The 17620-nt window shown below is 38.6% G+C and overlaps 1 protein-coding gene across 7 annotated transcripts in view; it reads right to left on the minus strand.

Moving 5' to 3' along the window:
- The window catches only part of LOC148200256 (DEAD-box ATP-dependent RNA helicase 36-like), a 33130-nt gene extending 16186 nt beyond the window's left edge, over nucleotides 1-16944 (minus strand). The window contains exons 1-8 of one of the 7 annotated variants that reach the window (XM_088112410.1): nucleotides 16745-16944; nucleotides 16587-16673; nucleotides 16343-16427; nucleotides 9683-9886; nucleotides 9515-9596; nucleotides 3151-3249; nucleotides 2814-2981; nucleotides 2086-2717 (exon numbers count right to left, since the gene is read on the minus strand). In XM_088112410.1, the coding sequence (XP_087968536.1) occupies nucleotides 2544-2717; nucleotides 2814-2981; nucleotides 3151-3249; nucleotides 9515-9596; nucleotides 9683-9886; nucleotides 16343-16427; nucleotides 16587-16671 (897 nt within the window). In that variant the 5' untranslated portion in view covers nucleotides 16672-16673; nucleotides 16745-16944 and the 3' untranslated portion in view covers nucleotides 2086-2543. Of the gene's footprint in view, nucleotides 1-2085; nucleotides 2718-2813; nucleotides 2982-3150; nucleotides 3250-9514; nucleotides 9597-9682; nucleotides 9887-16342; nucleotides 16483-16582 lie in introns of those variants that run through there. The other 6 variants (XM_088112414.1, XM_088112412.1, XM_088112409.1 and 3 more) reach the window with 6 other exon arrangements.
- Between the last annotated feature and the right edge of the window lie 676 nt (nucleotides 16945-17620).

Raw genomic sequence — 17620 nt, forward strand, 5'->3', positions numbered from 1 at the left:
CAATAATATACAGAAACCGGATGTCGGTCAGTGACCGAACACGGTAAGGATATGTTACTGAAATTTGGACGAACGTTATTTCATCAAGATTGATTATACGAGAATTGGGTACAAGCGCTTGGTATAAGACCGAGCACTACTCCTTACGAACGCTGGGTGTGACACCGAGCACTAATAAACTTATAATAAAAGGGTTGATAGTTATATTATGTTACTATTGAAGTGGTGTTTACGAACAACAATAATATACAAGTACATATACATATATTAGGTTTATCGTATTATATTCAGGCCCCACTATACTTGGCCGAACGCTCAAGCATACTATTACCACACGAAGTCGCTCGTCCTAAACTAGGATTCTCTCCAAATGAAAGAATCCCTTTTCAACTAGGTTTACCAGGAAAACCGAACGGTCAATGACCATTCAGTGACGAACGTACTTTATCATAGTGAAATCTCATATACAGAATCTTTTACATTCCAACTCATTTTTCTTAACTTATAACTTCATAACTTCAGAACTTTATAAAATTCCTATCATAATCAATCTTCATATCTCATACAGCACATATCATATAAGTTTCATATATTTCATACATTATGACCTAATTCATTCATATTTCATTTCATCTCATCCAATAAACGAACGTTCAGACAGTTCAACAGCAAACAAATCAAATTAAATTAAATAAGCTTCCCTTACCTGGATACGTGATTGAACGGTCTAAAAGTAGGTTTTTGGTTCGCCCGACTACAGCTTTCTACCCTCAACGATCACTTAACTCTTCCAACTAAACCGAACCACATAAAAATCAAAAATAAATTAGACTACACCCCTGCATGCAACCAGAACTTGGTTTCGCTTGTAACAAAAGATCGAACGACTAAGGGAAGAAAACTTACCAGCTCAAACTTGAAACTTGTTCGGTTCAAGATGAAGCTTAGGTCGCCGGGAACACTTCTACGGTTTCTGAATGATGATCGGAGAAGAGAAAAGGTTAGTTTTCTTAGAGAGAAGATAGGATTTCTAGTGAGAAGGAGGAGAAAATGAAAGATCAGATTTTTGAAAGAAGAAGGGTGCATGCAGAGAGAGTGGGAAGAAGGTTTCAAAAAATCATTTTTCTTCCCACGTAAAACGAGCGTCCGCTCTTTTGCTGACACCTGCATCCCACTATCTGATTTCAGATCCTCGATTCTTGACACCTGGCGTCAGTGCAGAGGGTTTTGGGTGCGTTTTTAATTAGCTGACAGAAGGGGTTTTGGTTTGCGTGTCTGAGGTCTGACACAAGGGGTTTTGGGTATATATATTTACGAGGTCTGACATTTCCAAACTTTAAAAATAAATTAATATAATCTTTTTAATTTAATGTCATAAACAAATTAAAAGTTAAATTTAACATAATACATATCTAACATGTCAAAAAAAATTATATAATTAAATTAAAAAAAACTATATTCATTTATTTATTAAATTTTAAATTAATATATATCAAAACTTGAGACAAAATCAATTCTAATTTTGTGTCAAAATTGAAATCATATTCTATTTTTGTTTTTCAATGTTTTCCTCTTCTATAGGCACACCTCTCTTTTCCTTCTTCCTCCACTGGTGTCCCTTCTCTATCAAGCCTCTTCTTCTTCCAGCTCACCACCAGAATCTCTTTATTTTTTCTCCCCCTCTATTCTCCTTTTACAAAATAAATAATACATTTTGAATTATAAATTCGAAATACTAAATCTGTATTAATTCATAAACGATTTTTCTTGATTCCAAATACAAAAACTTCCCTTGGAACATAATCATCATTTACCATTTTTCTAAAACATTAATTATCATAAAAACACATTACAAGTCATTTAATGTCTTTCGTCCCTTGGCCTCCCGCACTTCAATGGATAGATTATTTTAGTCACTTTTACTATTAGCCATCCTATTCATTGTTTTCACCTCATCCTCCCAAAATCTGCAATAAATGATATAATGCTGAGAAAAACCTTTGATAAAATGTCCACCATCTCACGTTTTTCCATTCACAAACTTGAACTTACGAACTTGCTTAAAAAAGCAAAATACAAAGGATCAACACATTAATAAAACAATTGAATTCACAAAATATGACAATTTTGTTCCACCTGTACAATTTTCTGAAACTAAATCAGCAACGTATTTAATTGGCTACAAAATTGATTGATGACACCCTACTTCTCAACGGCTAGGAATGTTCATCAGGTTCAAATTCAGTTGTTTGGTCCTTTTTTTCACCTCAAATTAAATAAATAAAGAGGCAAAATCAGAGCTCAAAATCAAAGGAAGAATATTGGCTAGATGTGTTTAATCTCACCTCTACAAACAGTCAGGAAGACACGAATACAATAACAAACCATTTACCAAAATACCTTTAGCTTCTCTACGTCCACCGGGATACCTCTCTTTTCTTTCGGCTTTTGATTTTAAGCTCTTTTCTTTCCATAATTAGAAATCATCGTTTACTTAAATATGCTAATGTACTTCTTACCCCTTTTCTTTGGAGTTTGCTATATCAGCTGATGCCTCTATTCTCTTTTTTTCTGTTTTTTTCCTTCCCCTGTGCAAATTCTTTACTTCTTTGATTTAACTTTTTTTCATTAACAAACCTTTTTCTTTTAGCACTAGTTTTTGTTTCCCTCTCAATGCTACCCATCTTCATTTCCTCGACATTCTTCGCACCGAAAACCTACACAATACATCAAAGTAAACAAGTCGATTGGAAAAATGGCCAATTATGCAAGTCAATAACGGGAAGAGAAAGAAGATATTCGGTGTTTTATACCTCTTTCCCTTGCTCTGAGAATTCTTTATTTTTTTTTCTCCTTTTATTTTTCTTCAACGGTCCTTTCTCTGCAAGCATTTTCAGTTTCTGTTTTTTCCGCTCTTTAGCTTTCTCCTCAAAGCCATCATCTATCATTCTCATTTCTGCTACATTCTTAGCACTGAAAACCTACAATACATCACAGAATTAAGAAGTCAAATAGAAATTTAGAACAAAAAAACCAAACCTTTACATAGCTCATAATTGAAAATGCAAAAATTATTTAGACACAGAAAAGGAAACAAATTAAATATATAATTCAATAGTTAGAACAAAAAATCGCCTAGCAAAAACATACCTTCTTCATGAGAGAAAGCGCCTCACTTTCTTTGTATTCAATCATTTCAAGTTGTTTCTCAATAAGTGCTTCTATTTCATGAATAAGTTCAACATCATTCTGAAAATGTCAAACAAATAAGGAAACCTTTGCAATAAAAATAAAAATATCAGAATCCTAAAATGATTTCATTTATACGAACATGAGTAACAATTGAAAAAACTAAGACACTTCCTCCGAAAAAACACAGCAAAACCACAGATCAACAAATATTTTCTGAATATGTTTGAGTAATAACTCCTCCCAATAGAATGGAATTATTTATATTCAGAGGCCACACAACCTATGTCATCACACTTAAAATTGGTTATACATCAAGATATTCTAGACAATGCCATCCACAAGACAAGCAGGCAATTATCTAGAGTATGAACATTCTGTTGAATAAAACAAAAATGGTGGAAAGCTTTGTCTGCCACCAACCAAAAGCACCACTCACTCATTGCTAATCTTCCGTAAAATGCTCCAAGCCACAACCTTCATTTTTGGACTCTTGCACTTTCACAACTTCTTAAATTAAGAAGCTAAGGCAGCAGCAGAATGAAGAACCACCGAGAATGAATTCAGAGTGAAGAATGAACACAGAGAGAAGGAGTGAGAGAGAGAAGTGAAGCGTGTGAGAGAGAAAAATAGAGAGAGTCTATTTTGTGAGTGTGTGATACAGGGAGAGTCTTGTATACCATCCGAGAGGGTGAGATTTATTGAGAGATCCTCATAGAGTGAGAGAAACACTGTAATCCTACTTTCATAGTGGAGATATTTTTCTGGACTAGGTCCCGTGGTTTTTTCCGAGAGGATTTTCCACGTTAAAATTTCCGGTGTTAGTTTTCCCTACGCTTTCTATTATTTTTTTTACGCTTCCGCATAGTGCCCATTTTGGGGTTCACAGAGGAGGGAACAAATACCGTTGTTTCCCAACAGTGGTATCAGAGCTACCGGTTCGAAAAAGTCAGAATCCTGTGAAATTCAAGATGGAAGGAGACATGTTCAAGTTAACTGCGGATAATTACTCCTACTGGAAGCCGATGATGGAAGACCATCTATACTACAAGGATTTGTATGAACCGATCACAAATCCGGAAATTCCAGAAGGGAAGGCCGAAAAAGATTGGGAGATTCTGAATCGTAAAACAGTGGCTATGATTCGGAAATACATCGACAAAAGCTTGTTTGAGCATGTATCGACTTATACCGATGCGTATGAGTTATGGACAAAGCTTGAATCTTTGATTCAAAAGAAGACTCCCAGAAATAAAGCTCACCTTGTCAGACGACTCGTAAAGTTGGAGTACACTGACGACCAGAATATGATCGAGCATCTCAACACCTTCAAAGGTATTGTGAATCAATTAATGAAGGCGGATATGAAGATTGATGACGAGTTACAAGCTCTTCTACTCCTTAGTTCCCTACCGGAGAGTTGGGACACATTGGTGGTCACTCTCAGTAACTCAACACTAGATGGAAAACTCAAGCTGGATAACATTAAAGACAGTTTGCTGAATGAAGAGTCCAGAAGGAAAGAAAGAGGAATGAGTAGTCACTCAGAAGCCAACGTTGTTGAGAATAGAGGAAGGAGTGAACACAGGAACAAAGGAAAACGTGAAAAGTCACGAGGAAGATTCAAGTCTCATTCCAAAGGTTTAACATGCTTCTATTGTGGAAAAGATGGTCACAAGAAGCAAGAATGTAGATTCCTGAAAAGAGATCAGAAGAATGGAACTTTACACCTTGATGTGATAGATCCCAAAAAGAAGTTGGAAGAAAAGACCACAACAGCGGTTGTATCAAATGATGAGAATGTGTTCCTTATCACTGAGGTAAACTATCTAAATATTGCTTTCGATGATTGTACTTCGATAGTAGATACCGGAGCATCTTTCCATGTTACTCCTCATGAGGGATTCTTCTCATCCTATCAAAAAGGAGATTTTGGAACAGTGAAGATGGGTAATCATGTCACAAGCAAAATTGTGGGCATAGGAGAAGTGACTTTGACAACAGAAAATGGAAACAAACTTGTGCTGAAAGAGGTAAGACATGTACCAGAAATGCGTCTAAACCTTATCTCAGTTGGTAAGCTAGATGATGCTGGAATGAACAACCAGTTTGGAGATGGAAAATGGAAACTTAGCCGAGGAAGCATGATTGTTGCTCGAGGCAAAAAGGAAGGCTCCTTGTACGTCATGCAAGGAAAGATATGCAAAGGAGAGACAAATGTTGCTCAAGAAGAAAGTAAGGAGTTATGGCACAAAAGACTAGGCCACATGAGCGAGAAAGGATTAGAGATCCTTGCGAAAGATCATCTCCAGAGTATAAAAGGCCAACCACTTGAATTATGTGAAGACTGCCTATCAGGTAAGCAGCACAGAGTATCTTTCCATAAATCTGATAATAGAAGTAGAAGAGAGCATATTTTGGATCTTGTGTATTCAGATGTCTGTTCAACATCCGAAAGGTCCCTTGGTGGTGCTCAATATTTTGTTACCTTCATTGATGACCACTCTAGAAGATTGTGGGTCTATCCATTGAAAAGAAAAGACGAAGTTCTACGAATCTTCAAGGAGTTTCACGCCTCTGTTGAACGTGAAACTGGTAGAAAGTTGAAATGCTTGAGAAGTGATAATGGTGGAGAGTACAGAGGTCCATTCGAGCACTATTGCAAGACTCATGAGATCAGACATGAGAAAGTACCTCCCAAAACACCTCAAATGAACGGTGTAGCTGAAAGATTCAACAGAACGATTGCCGAGAAGGTCAGAAGCATGTTGTCTCACGCAAAACTTCCCAAGACATTCTGGGGGGAGGCAGTGCTAACAGCAACTCAATTGATCAACTTATCACCATCAAGACCATTGAATGGTAAGATCCCAGAAGAAGTATGGTCTGGTAAAAAGGCCTCATATCGCAACTTGAGAGTCTTCGGATGTAAGGCATCAGTTCACATTCCGAAAGATGATAGAGCAAAGCTCGATGCTAAGGCGAAAGAGTGCATATACTTTGGTTCTCCAAGAGATGAATTTGGTTTCAGATTATGGGATCCTGCAAACAAAAAGATTGTTCGAAGCAGAGATGTGGTGTTCTTTGAAGATCAGACAATCCAAGACATCAAGAAAGTGGAGAAACCAACACTTAAGCTGATAAGTGATCAAAGCCCTATTGTGATGAACAACTCAGGGGAAGAGACTCATCAAGCTGAGCCAAATCAGGAGTTACAACTTGATGAGATGACTGAAGAAGCAGATCAACCTAATCTGACGGTGGAAGATCAAGCAATTGAGGATGCTCCACAAGAATCCCAATTGAGACGATCAACAAGGCAGAAACAACCGTCAAGAAGGTATTTTTCAGATGAATATGTTAATTTTACTGATGAAGGTGAACCTCAAAGCTTTGTAGAAGCAATGGAGACGAAAGACAAAGACAAATGGTTGCAAGCCATGGAAGAAGAGATGCAATCCTTAAAGGAAAATCAGACTTATGATTTGGTAGAATTACCAAAAGAAAGAAGAGCATTGCAGAACAAATGGGTGTTCAAGCTCAAGAATGAAGAGAACAACCCAAGCCCAAGGTACAAAGCACGAATTGTCGTGAAGGGGTGCAACCAGAAGAAAGGAATAGATTTTGACGAAATATTTTCACCAGTGGTGAAGATGACATCCATTAGAGCAATTCTCGGTCTGGCAGCAACACTAGACCTGGAGATTGAACAATTGGACGTCAAAACAGCATTCTTACATGGAGACCTAGAAGAAGAAATTTACATGAAGCAACCAGAGGGTTTTGAAGAACCAGGCAAAGAACACTTGGTGTGTCGTCTGAAGAAAAGTCTCTATGGTCTGAAGCAAGCTCCAAGACAATGGTACAAGAAATTCGATTCCTTCATGATTCAACATAATTTCAAGAAGACCTCCGCAGACCATTGTGTGTTTGTGAAGCATTATGAAAATGTACTTCTCTTGTATGTTGATGATATGTTGATTGTAGGGAAGGACAAAATTAAAATAGCTGCTCTCAAGAAGGCATTGAGCAAGTCTTTTGCCATGAAAGACCTGGGTGCAGTAAAGAAGATACTTGGAATGAAAATCTCTAGAGATCGTTCTAGAAGAATGTTATGGATATCTCAAGAAGATTATATTGAGAAGATTCTCAAAAGATTCAACATGCACAATGCCAAATCTGCTCGTGTTCCAATTGCTGGACATTTCAAACTTAGCAAGTCGCAATGTCCAAAGAATGAAGAAGAAAAAGAAGAAATGAGCAAGGTACCCTACTCTTCTGCCGTGGGTAGCCTTATGTATGCAATGGTTTGTACAAGGCCAGATATTGGCTATGCTGTAGGAGTTGTGAGCAGATTCCTGTCAAATCCAGGAAAGGAGCATTGGGAAGCTGTTAAGTGGATACTGAGGTATCTAAGAGGATCTGCCAAAAGAAGCTTGTGTTTTGGCAATGGAAATCTAAAGGTAATCGGATATTCAGACTCAGACATGGCTGGAGATGTCGATTCAAGGAAGTCAACATCAGGTTATCTGATTACTTTTGCAGGGGGAGCTGTTTCTTGGCAGTCAAAGCTACAAAAATGTGTGACATTGTCTACTGCTGAAGCAGAGTATGTAGCGGTGACTGAAGCCTCTAAAGAGATGCTATGGATGAAGAATTTCCTAAGTGAATTAGGACATGATCAAGATGATTATGTGGTGAATTGTGATAATCAAAGTACCATCCATCTAACCAAGAACCCCATGTTCCATTCACGCTCGAAGCATATCGACGTGCGGTATCATTGGATACGAGAAGCGCTGGATGAGAAGAAATTGAAGATAGAGAAAGTCCATACAGACTTGAATTGGTCTGACATGATGACTAAGTCAATACCAATCAAGAAGGTTGAAGATTGTTGTCAAGGTGCTGGTGTCGTGGTACCTTCCAACTAAGTCAAGATACGAAGACGAGATGGAAGCCCCATTTTTGTTTTATGGGGAGTTTTGTTGAATAAAACAAAAATGGTGGAAAGCTTTGTCTGCCACCAACCAAAAGCACCACTCACTCATTGCTAATCTTCCGTAAAATGCTCCAAGCCACAACCTTCATTTTTGGACTCTTGCACTTTCACAACTTCTTAAATTAAGAAGCTAAGGCAGCAGCAGAATGAAGAACCACCGAGAATGAATTCAGAGTGAAGAATGAACACAGAGAGAAGGAGTGAGAGAGAGAAGTGAAGCGTGTGAGAGAGAAAAATAGAGAGAGTCTATTTTGTGAGTGTGTGATACAGGGAGAGTCTTGTATACCATCCGAGAGGGTGAGATTTATTGAGAGATCCTCAGAGAGTGAGAGAAACACTGTAATCCTACTTTCATAGTGGAGATATTTTTCTGGACTAGGTCCCGTGGTTTTTTCCGAGAGGATTTTCCACGTTAAAATTTCCGGTGTTATTTTTCCCTACGCTTTCTATTATTTTTTTTACGCTTCCGCATAGTGCCCATTTTGGGGTTCACAGAGGAGGGAACAAATACCGCTGTTTCCCAACACATTCAGAGGCCACACAACCTATGTCATCACACTTAAAAATGGTTATACATCAAGATATCCTAGACACTGCCATCCACAAGACAAGCAGGCAATTATCTAGAGTATGAACTCATTTTTCTAAGGTTTGCACAACACCCACAATCAAGTTTAAAAGTACATACTTACATCGGTATGTCTGGGATACAGATTGTACCGATTTAGATACTAACATAATTCAAAAAGGAAGAACCTAGGGCATTACCCCAGGATCCATGCAGTTTAAAAGTACCTATGGTCCCCCTATAAATCTCAGAAACCAATTCACGTCAACCATAGCAGCTATTATAGTTTAGTTGGTTAGATTCATAATATCCCTTTAAGCTAAATTTAGATGGTAATGGTCATTAAGTGTCAAATTAGTGAAATGACACCTTTAATAACTTTCAGAGATGCAAAAATTTATCAATTTAATTGTTGAATTATATAACTGTCTATGGTAACATTGTTGATTTCAAGCTTGGGCAAATGAGGAGGGTTGTGTCATGCCCATTTCCATGGCTCACTCAAAATGAATGACGTGCTAATCCTAGGTTTTACCCAGAATAACAAGTTGTATCTCTCGACTATAGTATTAAATGAGTTTAGTCGCCAGATCAACACTCAAGTGTGATGTTGCATAAGCAACAGGCCTCTCAAATTTAACAATTTATTACAAACAAAAATTCTTAGGTATTAGGTACAAATTCAACACTTGCAAACTTCAATTCAAATAACAAACAAATATACAAGCTTTAATATTAAATTAACATGTGCTAACCTGGGTGACAAGGCTCAAAGCCAGTCCACCTCTACCGGCTCTTGCCGTTCGACCAACCTGATGAATATAATCCCGTGGAAACCTGGAGATGAATAGTTGCAATATGCTAATTGAAATGCTTCAAATGTCTATTAAGAAGGTAAAGAAATTGGCACAAGAAAAGGTAACCTTGGAACATCATAGTTGATAACAAGGTCAACTGTAGGAATATCCAATCCACGACTGGCAACATCAGTTGCTAGCAGTACAGAAACCTTTCCTGATTTAAATTGATGAAGAGTTTCAAGCCTCTGAGTTTGTGATTTGAATGAATAAATAGTTGTTGCTTCTTGATCAAGAACTTCCAGCATTAAACTTAAACGATGACAATCTCTGAAATTTAGAAACATTTAGGAACATCTAAAAACTATTTACAAGAGAATGACAATAGTAGGGTAGGATCACTTTTATTATTTTACATATCATCGTGCTACCTAACTTTCAGAAATTCTATCATTTAGGATCCTTATTCAAAGGGATTTTCTTTAGCCAATTACAGCAAGTTAATTGACCCTTTGATTAGGGTTAGTGTTAGAATAATTATTAAGTCTACCTATGATTAGTAGAGCAGGGCCTAAAAGTAGGTAGTTGTGTGTTGGGTTATCTATAATGATTGTTCCTAGCAGTCTAGGACAATCTCTTCATCTTCCACCTATCTATTGTATCAGATTTTTATCTATATAAATAATAGAACTGAGAAGGGTCTTTTAAGCCCTTTAGAACTATTTTTCTCTGTTTTAGATCTCAAGTTGGTATCAGAGCAGGTTCATCCTGCTCTGGTTTCTGTCCTGGGTTGTCCACCAGCACTGTCTCTGCTGGTTGCACCTGTCCGGTGCCGTTCGCTGTTGTCCGCGGCTGTCTCGCCACTATCTGCAGCTGTCAACTGCAGTTTGAAGTTCTTCAACTTGGTTGTCCACCATCTCGCTGCTGTCCGCTGCTGTCCACCACCGTTCGCCGCCGTCCGCCGTCCGCCGCCGGCCGCCGTCACTGTTCCATCAGGCGACCACTGAATCTGGGTCGCCTCTTCACGCGACAGCCAACCCCACCGGTGGGTTCGCCTGATTCTCCTCCACGCTCCGCCACGCGCCGCCTCTTTGTGCGCTGCGAACAGGCGCGTGTTGTCCACGCGCCGCCCTCTGCTCACCGGAAAGTCGTCGCGCCACCTCCATTGCTGTCGCCCTCTGCTCCTCTGTCCGTTCTGCCCCTCAAAATCCTACTTTGGTGTGTCCAGAAGCTCCCCTTTAAGAAAACCCTAAGAAACCCTTTAGGGTTTTCTGGTTCTTCACGGTTTTTCTGGTTTTTCCTAGTTCCTTTTCCTGTTTTTATCAAAGAATGGCGTCTGGAAGTGCTCTTTCTTTCTCTGGAAGTCCCTCAATCACTTCCGAAAAGCTAAATGGAAAGAATTATCTATGTTGGTCTGCTGCTGTGGAAATGTGGTTCCTTGGTCAAGGACATTATGACCACCTTGAGAAGGATGGGAGCCAAGTTCCTTCTGACAAAGCTGAACAATGGAAACAAGCTGATTTCCAATTGTGTGCCCTATTGTGGCAATCTGTGGAACCACGGCTTTTGATATCTCTGAGAGCGTTCAAGACATGTTACACTTTTTGGAAGAAAGCTCAAAGCATTTATGCTAATGATATTCAACGTCTCTATGATACCGCAAACAAGCTCGCATGTCTCAAAATGACAGACCATGATATGGTCTCCTTCATGACTGAAGCCCAAGCAGCTGTGGAAGAATTGAGAATGTTCTTGGAAGTGGAATCTTCGGAAGATATCAAAAAGAAGCTTGACAAGTATTATATGGTGATGATCCTCCGTGCTTTGCATCCAGATTTGAATCACATCAGAGATCAACTTCTGACAAGTCATGAGGTCCCTTCCTTGGAAGCCTTGACCACACGTCTTCTTCGTGTTCCGGTGTCTCAGTCTCAGGAAGCTCATGAAACAATGGAACCATCTGCCATGGTTGCCACGCGAGGAAGAGGAGGACGTGGCACTAGAGGAGGAGGACGTGGAGGTCGAGGACGTCCACAATGCTCTTACTGTAAGAGAGTGGGTCACACCCAAGAAAACTGCTACTCCTTGCATGGCTTTCCTTCAAAAACAGCCAATATCTCTAAGGCTGAAACTTCCACTTCCAACTCCAAGTTCACTGACGAAGAGTATCAAGAGTATCTGCGATTAAAGTCTAACAGTTTGGCGCAATCATCTCAGTCCCCAAGTACGTCCACAGCTTGCATTTCTCAATCCATGGAAGGTCTAAATTCATGGGTAATTGACTCGGGTGCTTCTGATCACATTTCTGGTAATACCTCATTGTTCTCAACCCTTTCCCTCCAAGAAAAACCCCATTTCATTACCCTTGCAAATGGCTCTAAAACTTGTTCAAAGGGAGTCGGTCAAGTCTCCCTGTCTCCCTCTCTAACTCTGAAATCTGTTCTTTTTGTCCCTAACTGTCCATTCAATTTAATTTCCCTAAGTCAGTTAACCAAAATGTTACCTTGTTCAATAACTTTCGATTCAAAATCTTTTGTTATACAGGAGCGTGGCTCGGGGAGACAGATTGGAGAAGGATATGAAGCTGGAGGTTTATACCATTTTGGATCTCATCCACGGGTATCTTGTGTTGCAGCTCTTCCCCCTAAAGTGTTACATGATCGGTTTGGCCATCCTCACTTGTCAAAGTTAAAAAAGATATGTCCTGAACTTAGTGGTCTTCAGACTTTAGAATGTGAGTCATGTCAACTAGGAAAACATGTTAGATCTGTCTTTCCTAAAAGGTCTCAATCAATGTGTACCTCTAGTTTCTCTATTATTCATTCTGATGTCTGGGGACCTAGTCGCGTCTCTTCTTTTGGTTTTAGGTATTTTGTTACTTTTATTGATGAGTATTCTAGATGTACTTGGGTTTATCTAATGAAAGATCGCTCTGGATTGTTACCCATTTTCACATCTTTTTTGAATGAAATCAAGAACCAATTTGGTCACGTAATTAAAGTCTTAAGAAGTGATAATGCTAAAGAGTATTTCTCATCAACTTTTTCTTCACTTCTTAGCTCCCATGGTATTTTGCATCAGTCCACTTGTCCTCATACACCCCAGCAAAATGGTATAGCCGAAAGAAAAAATAGACACTTGGTTGAAACGGCTCGTACCCTTTTGCTTGGCGCTAATATTCCTGTTCATCATTGGGGGATGCCATCTTAACTGCATGTTTTCTTATTAATAGGATGCCTTCCTCCTCTCTCAATAATAAAGTCCCTTTCTCCATTCTCTTTCCCAATGATCCTCTCTTTCACACCTCTCCTCGAGTCTTTGGTTGTGTTTGTTTTGTTCACAACATGTCTCCGGGGCTCGACAAGCTCTCTGCTCGTGCGATCAAATGTGTCTTTTTGGGCTATTCTCGGCTTCAAAAAGGGTACCGGTGTTACTCTCCTGAAACCAAAAAGTACTACATGTCTGCCAATGTTACCTTCTTTGAACAGACACCTTTCTTCTCTCCCTCTGTTCAAGATGTTCATATCCTCCACCAGGTCCTTCCTCTTCCAGTGGTTGAGTCTAATATCTCCAATGCCTCAGTCAATCCCAGTCATGCCCAAGGTCCTCCCGAACCTTCCTCTCCACATACTGATATCCTTCGACATAGTACCCCGGTGAGTAATCCTCTTCCAGAAAATGGTGGATCTCCTCCTTCAGATTCTTCTCCGTCACCATCTCCTGTCACGCCTCCTGGTGAAGATGATTCTGGTTGGCCCATTGCTCTCAGAAAAGGTACTCGTTCCACTCGAAACCCTCATCCCATTTATAATTTTCTTAGTTATCACAGAGTGTCGCCCTCCTTTTATTCCCTTTTATCCTCAGTATCTCCTGTGGTTATTCCTAAAAATGTGAAAGAAGCACTTGATCATCCTGGATGGCGACAAGCCATGATTGATGAAATGCAGGCTCTTGACCACAGTCATACTTGGGAGCTTGTGCCACTTCCCCCGGGCAAAAAGGCTGTTGGTTGTCGATGGGTATATGCAATTAAGGTCGGCCCTAATGGTGACATTGATAGACTTAAAGCCCGGCTGGTTGCAAAAGGGTACACTCAGGTTTATGGTCTTGATTATTGTGACACCTTTTCTCCCGTGGCAAAGATGACTACCATTCGATTGTTCTTTGCAATGGCAGCCATTCGTCATTGGCCACTTCATCAGTTGGACATCAAAAATGCCTTTCTCCATGGTGATCTTGAGGAAGAAGTTTATATGGAGCAACCTCCAGGGTTTGTTGCTCAGGGGGAGTCTGGTATGGTTTGTAAATTGAATCGATCTCTATATGGGCTCAAGCAATCACCACGTGCTTGGTTTGGAAAGTTTAGCTCCATTGTTCAAAAATTTGGACTAAAACGCAGTGAAGCAGATCATTCAGTCTTTTATTATCATTCGTCTCCTGGGAAATGTGTTTACTTGATAGTATATGTTGATGATATAGTTATTACAGGAAATGATACTGCTGGAATATCTCAATTGAAGGAGTACTTGTGTAGACATTTCCAAACCAAGGATCTTGGGAGCCTCAAATACTTCCTACGCATTGAAGTAGCTCAGTCAAAAGATGGAGTTGTAATCTCCCAAAGGAAGTATGCTCTGGATATTTTGCAAGAAACAGGCATGATTGATTGTAGACCGGTTGATAGCCCTATGGATCCAAATCAAAAATTAACAACAGAAGAAGGTGAATTATTCTCCGACTCGGAGAGATATAGGAGGCTAGTTGGAAAACTAATCTATCTCACTATTACAAGGCCGGATCTATCTTTTGCAGTTGGAGTAGTTAGTCAGTTTATGCAAGCTCCATGTGTTGGCCATTGGAATGCTATCATTCGCATTCTAAGGTATGTGAAAAAGGCTCCCGGGCAAGGGCTGTTATATGAAGAAAAAGGAAGCCTTCAGGTATCAGGATATTGTGATGCTGATTGGGCAGGTTCTCCTATTGATAGACGATCTACTACTGGATATTGTGTTTTCCTTGGAGGAAACATTATCTCATGGAAAAGTAAGAAACAAAATGTAGTGGCTCGATCAACAGCTGAGGCTGAATATAGGGCAATGGCTTCATTAACATGTGAACTTATATGGGTGAAGCAGTTCCTTCAAGAGCTTAACTTCTGTGGTATCCAAAGTATGAAGATGTATTGTGATAACCAAGCTGCTCTTCACATTGCATCAAATCCATTGTTTCACGAGAGAACCAAACATATAGAAATTGATTGTCATTTTGTTCGGGAAAAATTATTATCAAAAGAAATATGTACTGAGTTTGTTGGATCAAATGACCAACTCGCAGATGTGTTGACTAAGTCGTTAAGGGGGCCTCGGATTGAGTTTATTTGTTCCAAGCTTGGTACATACAATTTGTATGCTCCAGCTTGAGGGGGAGTGTTAGAATAATTATTAAGTCTACCTATGACTAGTAGAGCAGGGCCTAAAAGTAGGTAGTTGTGTGTTGGGTTATCTATAATGATTGTTCCTAGCAGTCTAGGACAATCTCTTCATCTTCCACCTATCTATTGTATCAGATTTTTATCTATATAAATAATAGAACTGAGAAGGGTCTTTTAAGCCCTTTAGAACTATTTTTCTCTGTTTTAGATCTCAAGTGTTAGCATTTCAGTATGCAATCTAACTTGAAGTATAAAAGGCATAAGTGCGTGAGCATTGTTTTATGATACACTATATAAATTCAAGAACCTATTTACCTCCTTCATTATTCTAATATCATTATCTAAAAGCCAAACAAAATTGAATGCAAATTGTTAGTACAAAAGAACACGCCAAACAAAATTGAATGCAAATTGTTAGTACAAAAGAACACACAACGAAAGTTGATTAGTGTTAAAATATGACAAAATTTCAATAGTATACCTGTATTTTACAATTAATTTGAATATAGCTTAGGTTACCTCTCAAGATTAGTCCCTACATTTCTTTACCCCCAATGATTCATTAATAAGTTAGAATTATGATCTAACATTAGCATAAATAAAGGCCAATTTTATATGTTTTTGTATCACATTGGAAAACATCATACGTTATGAACCTCGCCAAGATATTCCAATATTAAAGGTCCATTATACAAGGAGGCAAATGAACCAACAAGATGTAATGGGCGACTGGTAACTGGAAAACCCAGATAGTAAAGGAGGCGGTAAGAGTAGTTAGAGAGGTCTATTTGAAAATTTTGAGAGTTGAGGAGAGGGACTTATAAATATAAGTTTCTATCGGATAGGAGATGGGGAAGTATTTTTTTAGATGTTAATAACCTGTTTTCACAGTTGTAGTAGAAGAAGGGTTTCCCTTGGCAAAGAGGAATAACAGGATCTCTCTGGTTATCTTCCCCTTCATATGTCTTTCATAATCTTCCTATCATATCAAAACAATATTAACATTTACTTTTAACTAAAAAGCTAAAACAAAATTCAAGCCGACATAATAGCTTTTCTCTGCAACAGCTTCTTAATTCTTTTATTAATAGTTTCATTCCTAGTTGTCACGCAACACAGAAGAATCCTTATATTTATGTCATTGTCAAGCATCACTGACTCGATACACGGTAAGTCCCAACAAGTTTGGATAACTACTGAATTAGTAATTGACACTCACGGCCACCGTTTTTTCCTGTGTTAGCAAGACTAGAATCGCAAAAACAAACCTAATCGAGAAGGAAACCGGAAGTCGGAAACGAAGTCAACCAAGAACGGCAAAGAAAAGAGAAAATATAAAAGATAAGAGAGGAAACCTGTAAGGCGTTGACGAAACTCTTGTTGCCGAGGCCTCGTCGTAGGTCATGGCAGAGTTGAGCGCCCCACACCCAAACTCCATTGCTGCAACCGAGAGAAGAGACGCGACGAATGAAATTGCGAAAAAGAAAAAGAGAAACTAGGAATGCAACGCCATTGGTGAAGTCAACCAAACAAACACAAAAATTAAAACAAGAATTGCCAAGAAAAGAGAAAATAAGAGATAAGAGAGAGGAAACTTGCAAGGCGTCTTGCTGCGCTCCATGGAGTCCTCGTCGTAGGTCATGGCGGAGTTGAGCGGTGCGGCGGTTGAGCGCTCAAACGCCATTGCTGCAATAGAATCACACGCTCAGAAGAAACGCGAATGAAATTGCGAAAAAAAAAAGACAAACTAGACTTGCAGCTGAAACGCCATTGGTGAACGGTGCTCTCATTAGTGCATTACGAATTGGGAACTGAAGAGAGAGAAAGGAAGAAAAGAAAGAGGAGAAAGAGTTGTTATGAGGTGGTGTGTGGGAGCTTTTTGGAGCGAAAGGGATATTTAATGAAGTGTCCGGTGACAGAGTTGTTAGTTGGCGCCAACTTCACGTTTACTCCGTTAATCTTTCAACGTTAGAAGAGACAATTATCCTCTGGGTTATCCTTTTTAATGTTAAATATTTTAAAAACTAAAATAGATTTTATATTTAATTATTTTCTGCTTTCGAATTTTGTTAGATAGGTTCTTTATTTATTTTTTAAAAATAAATGAAAATACATATTAATAAAAATGACTATACAATAGTCAAAAATGACTTTAAGGTTGTGCAATCAAAAAAATAATTAATAAAAAATTTACTTTCAAATTACAAAGTTGAATTTATGATATAGTTTTAATTATGCATTGTATCATTGGGCAAAATTATATATAGTTAAAGAAACATTCGTATACACTTTTGATAAAAAGATATGTTCCTTATGTCATTTTTAAGGGCTAAGTAAATATGGTGACAAAACTCTCATTATCATTGATCTTTGTCAAGTGAAATAACTCATGTAAAATGTTTTAACCAAAATATATGAAATTCGATTACCTAAAGCATTAAGAGTGTTCCCTTTTCTTACTTTCCATCTTTTTTTTTATCTACCCCCAAGCTTCTAATCTACCTTTAAAAAGTCTTTAAAAGTAGTTTTCTTCCTTTATTGATTTTATTAAATATGTCGTCTTACTTAAATATGTTTCTTTAACCTTATCCTTTTTGTATTCCCTATCATAATATCCAATAAATGACAAAAAC

Source organism: Vigna umbellata, chromosome 4 (genome assembly GCF_029865625.1).
Source record: "Vigna umbellata cultivar VRB3 chromosome 4, Vumbellata_1.0, whole genome shotgun sequence".
NCBI classification, from domain to species: domain Eukaryota; kingdom Viridiplantae; phylum Streptophyta; class Magnoliopsida; order Fabales; family Fabaceae; genus Vigna; species Vigna umbellata.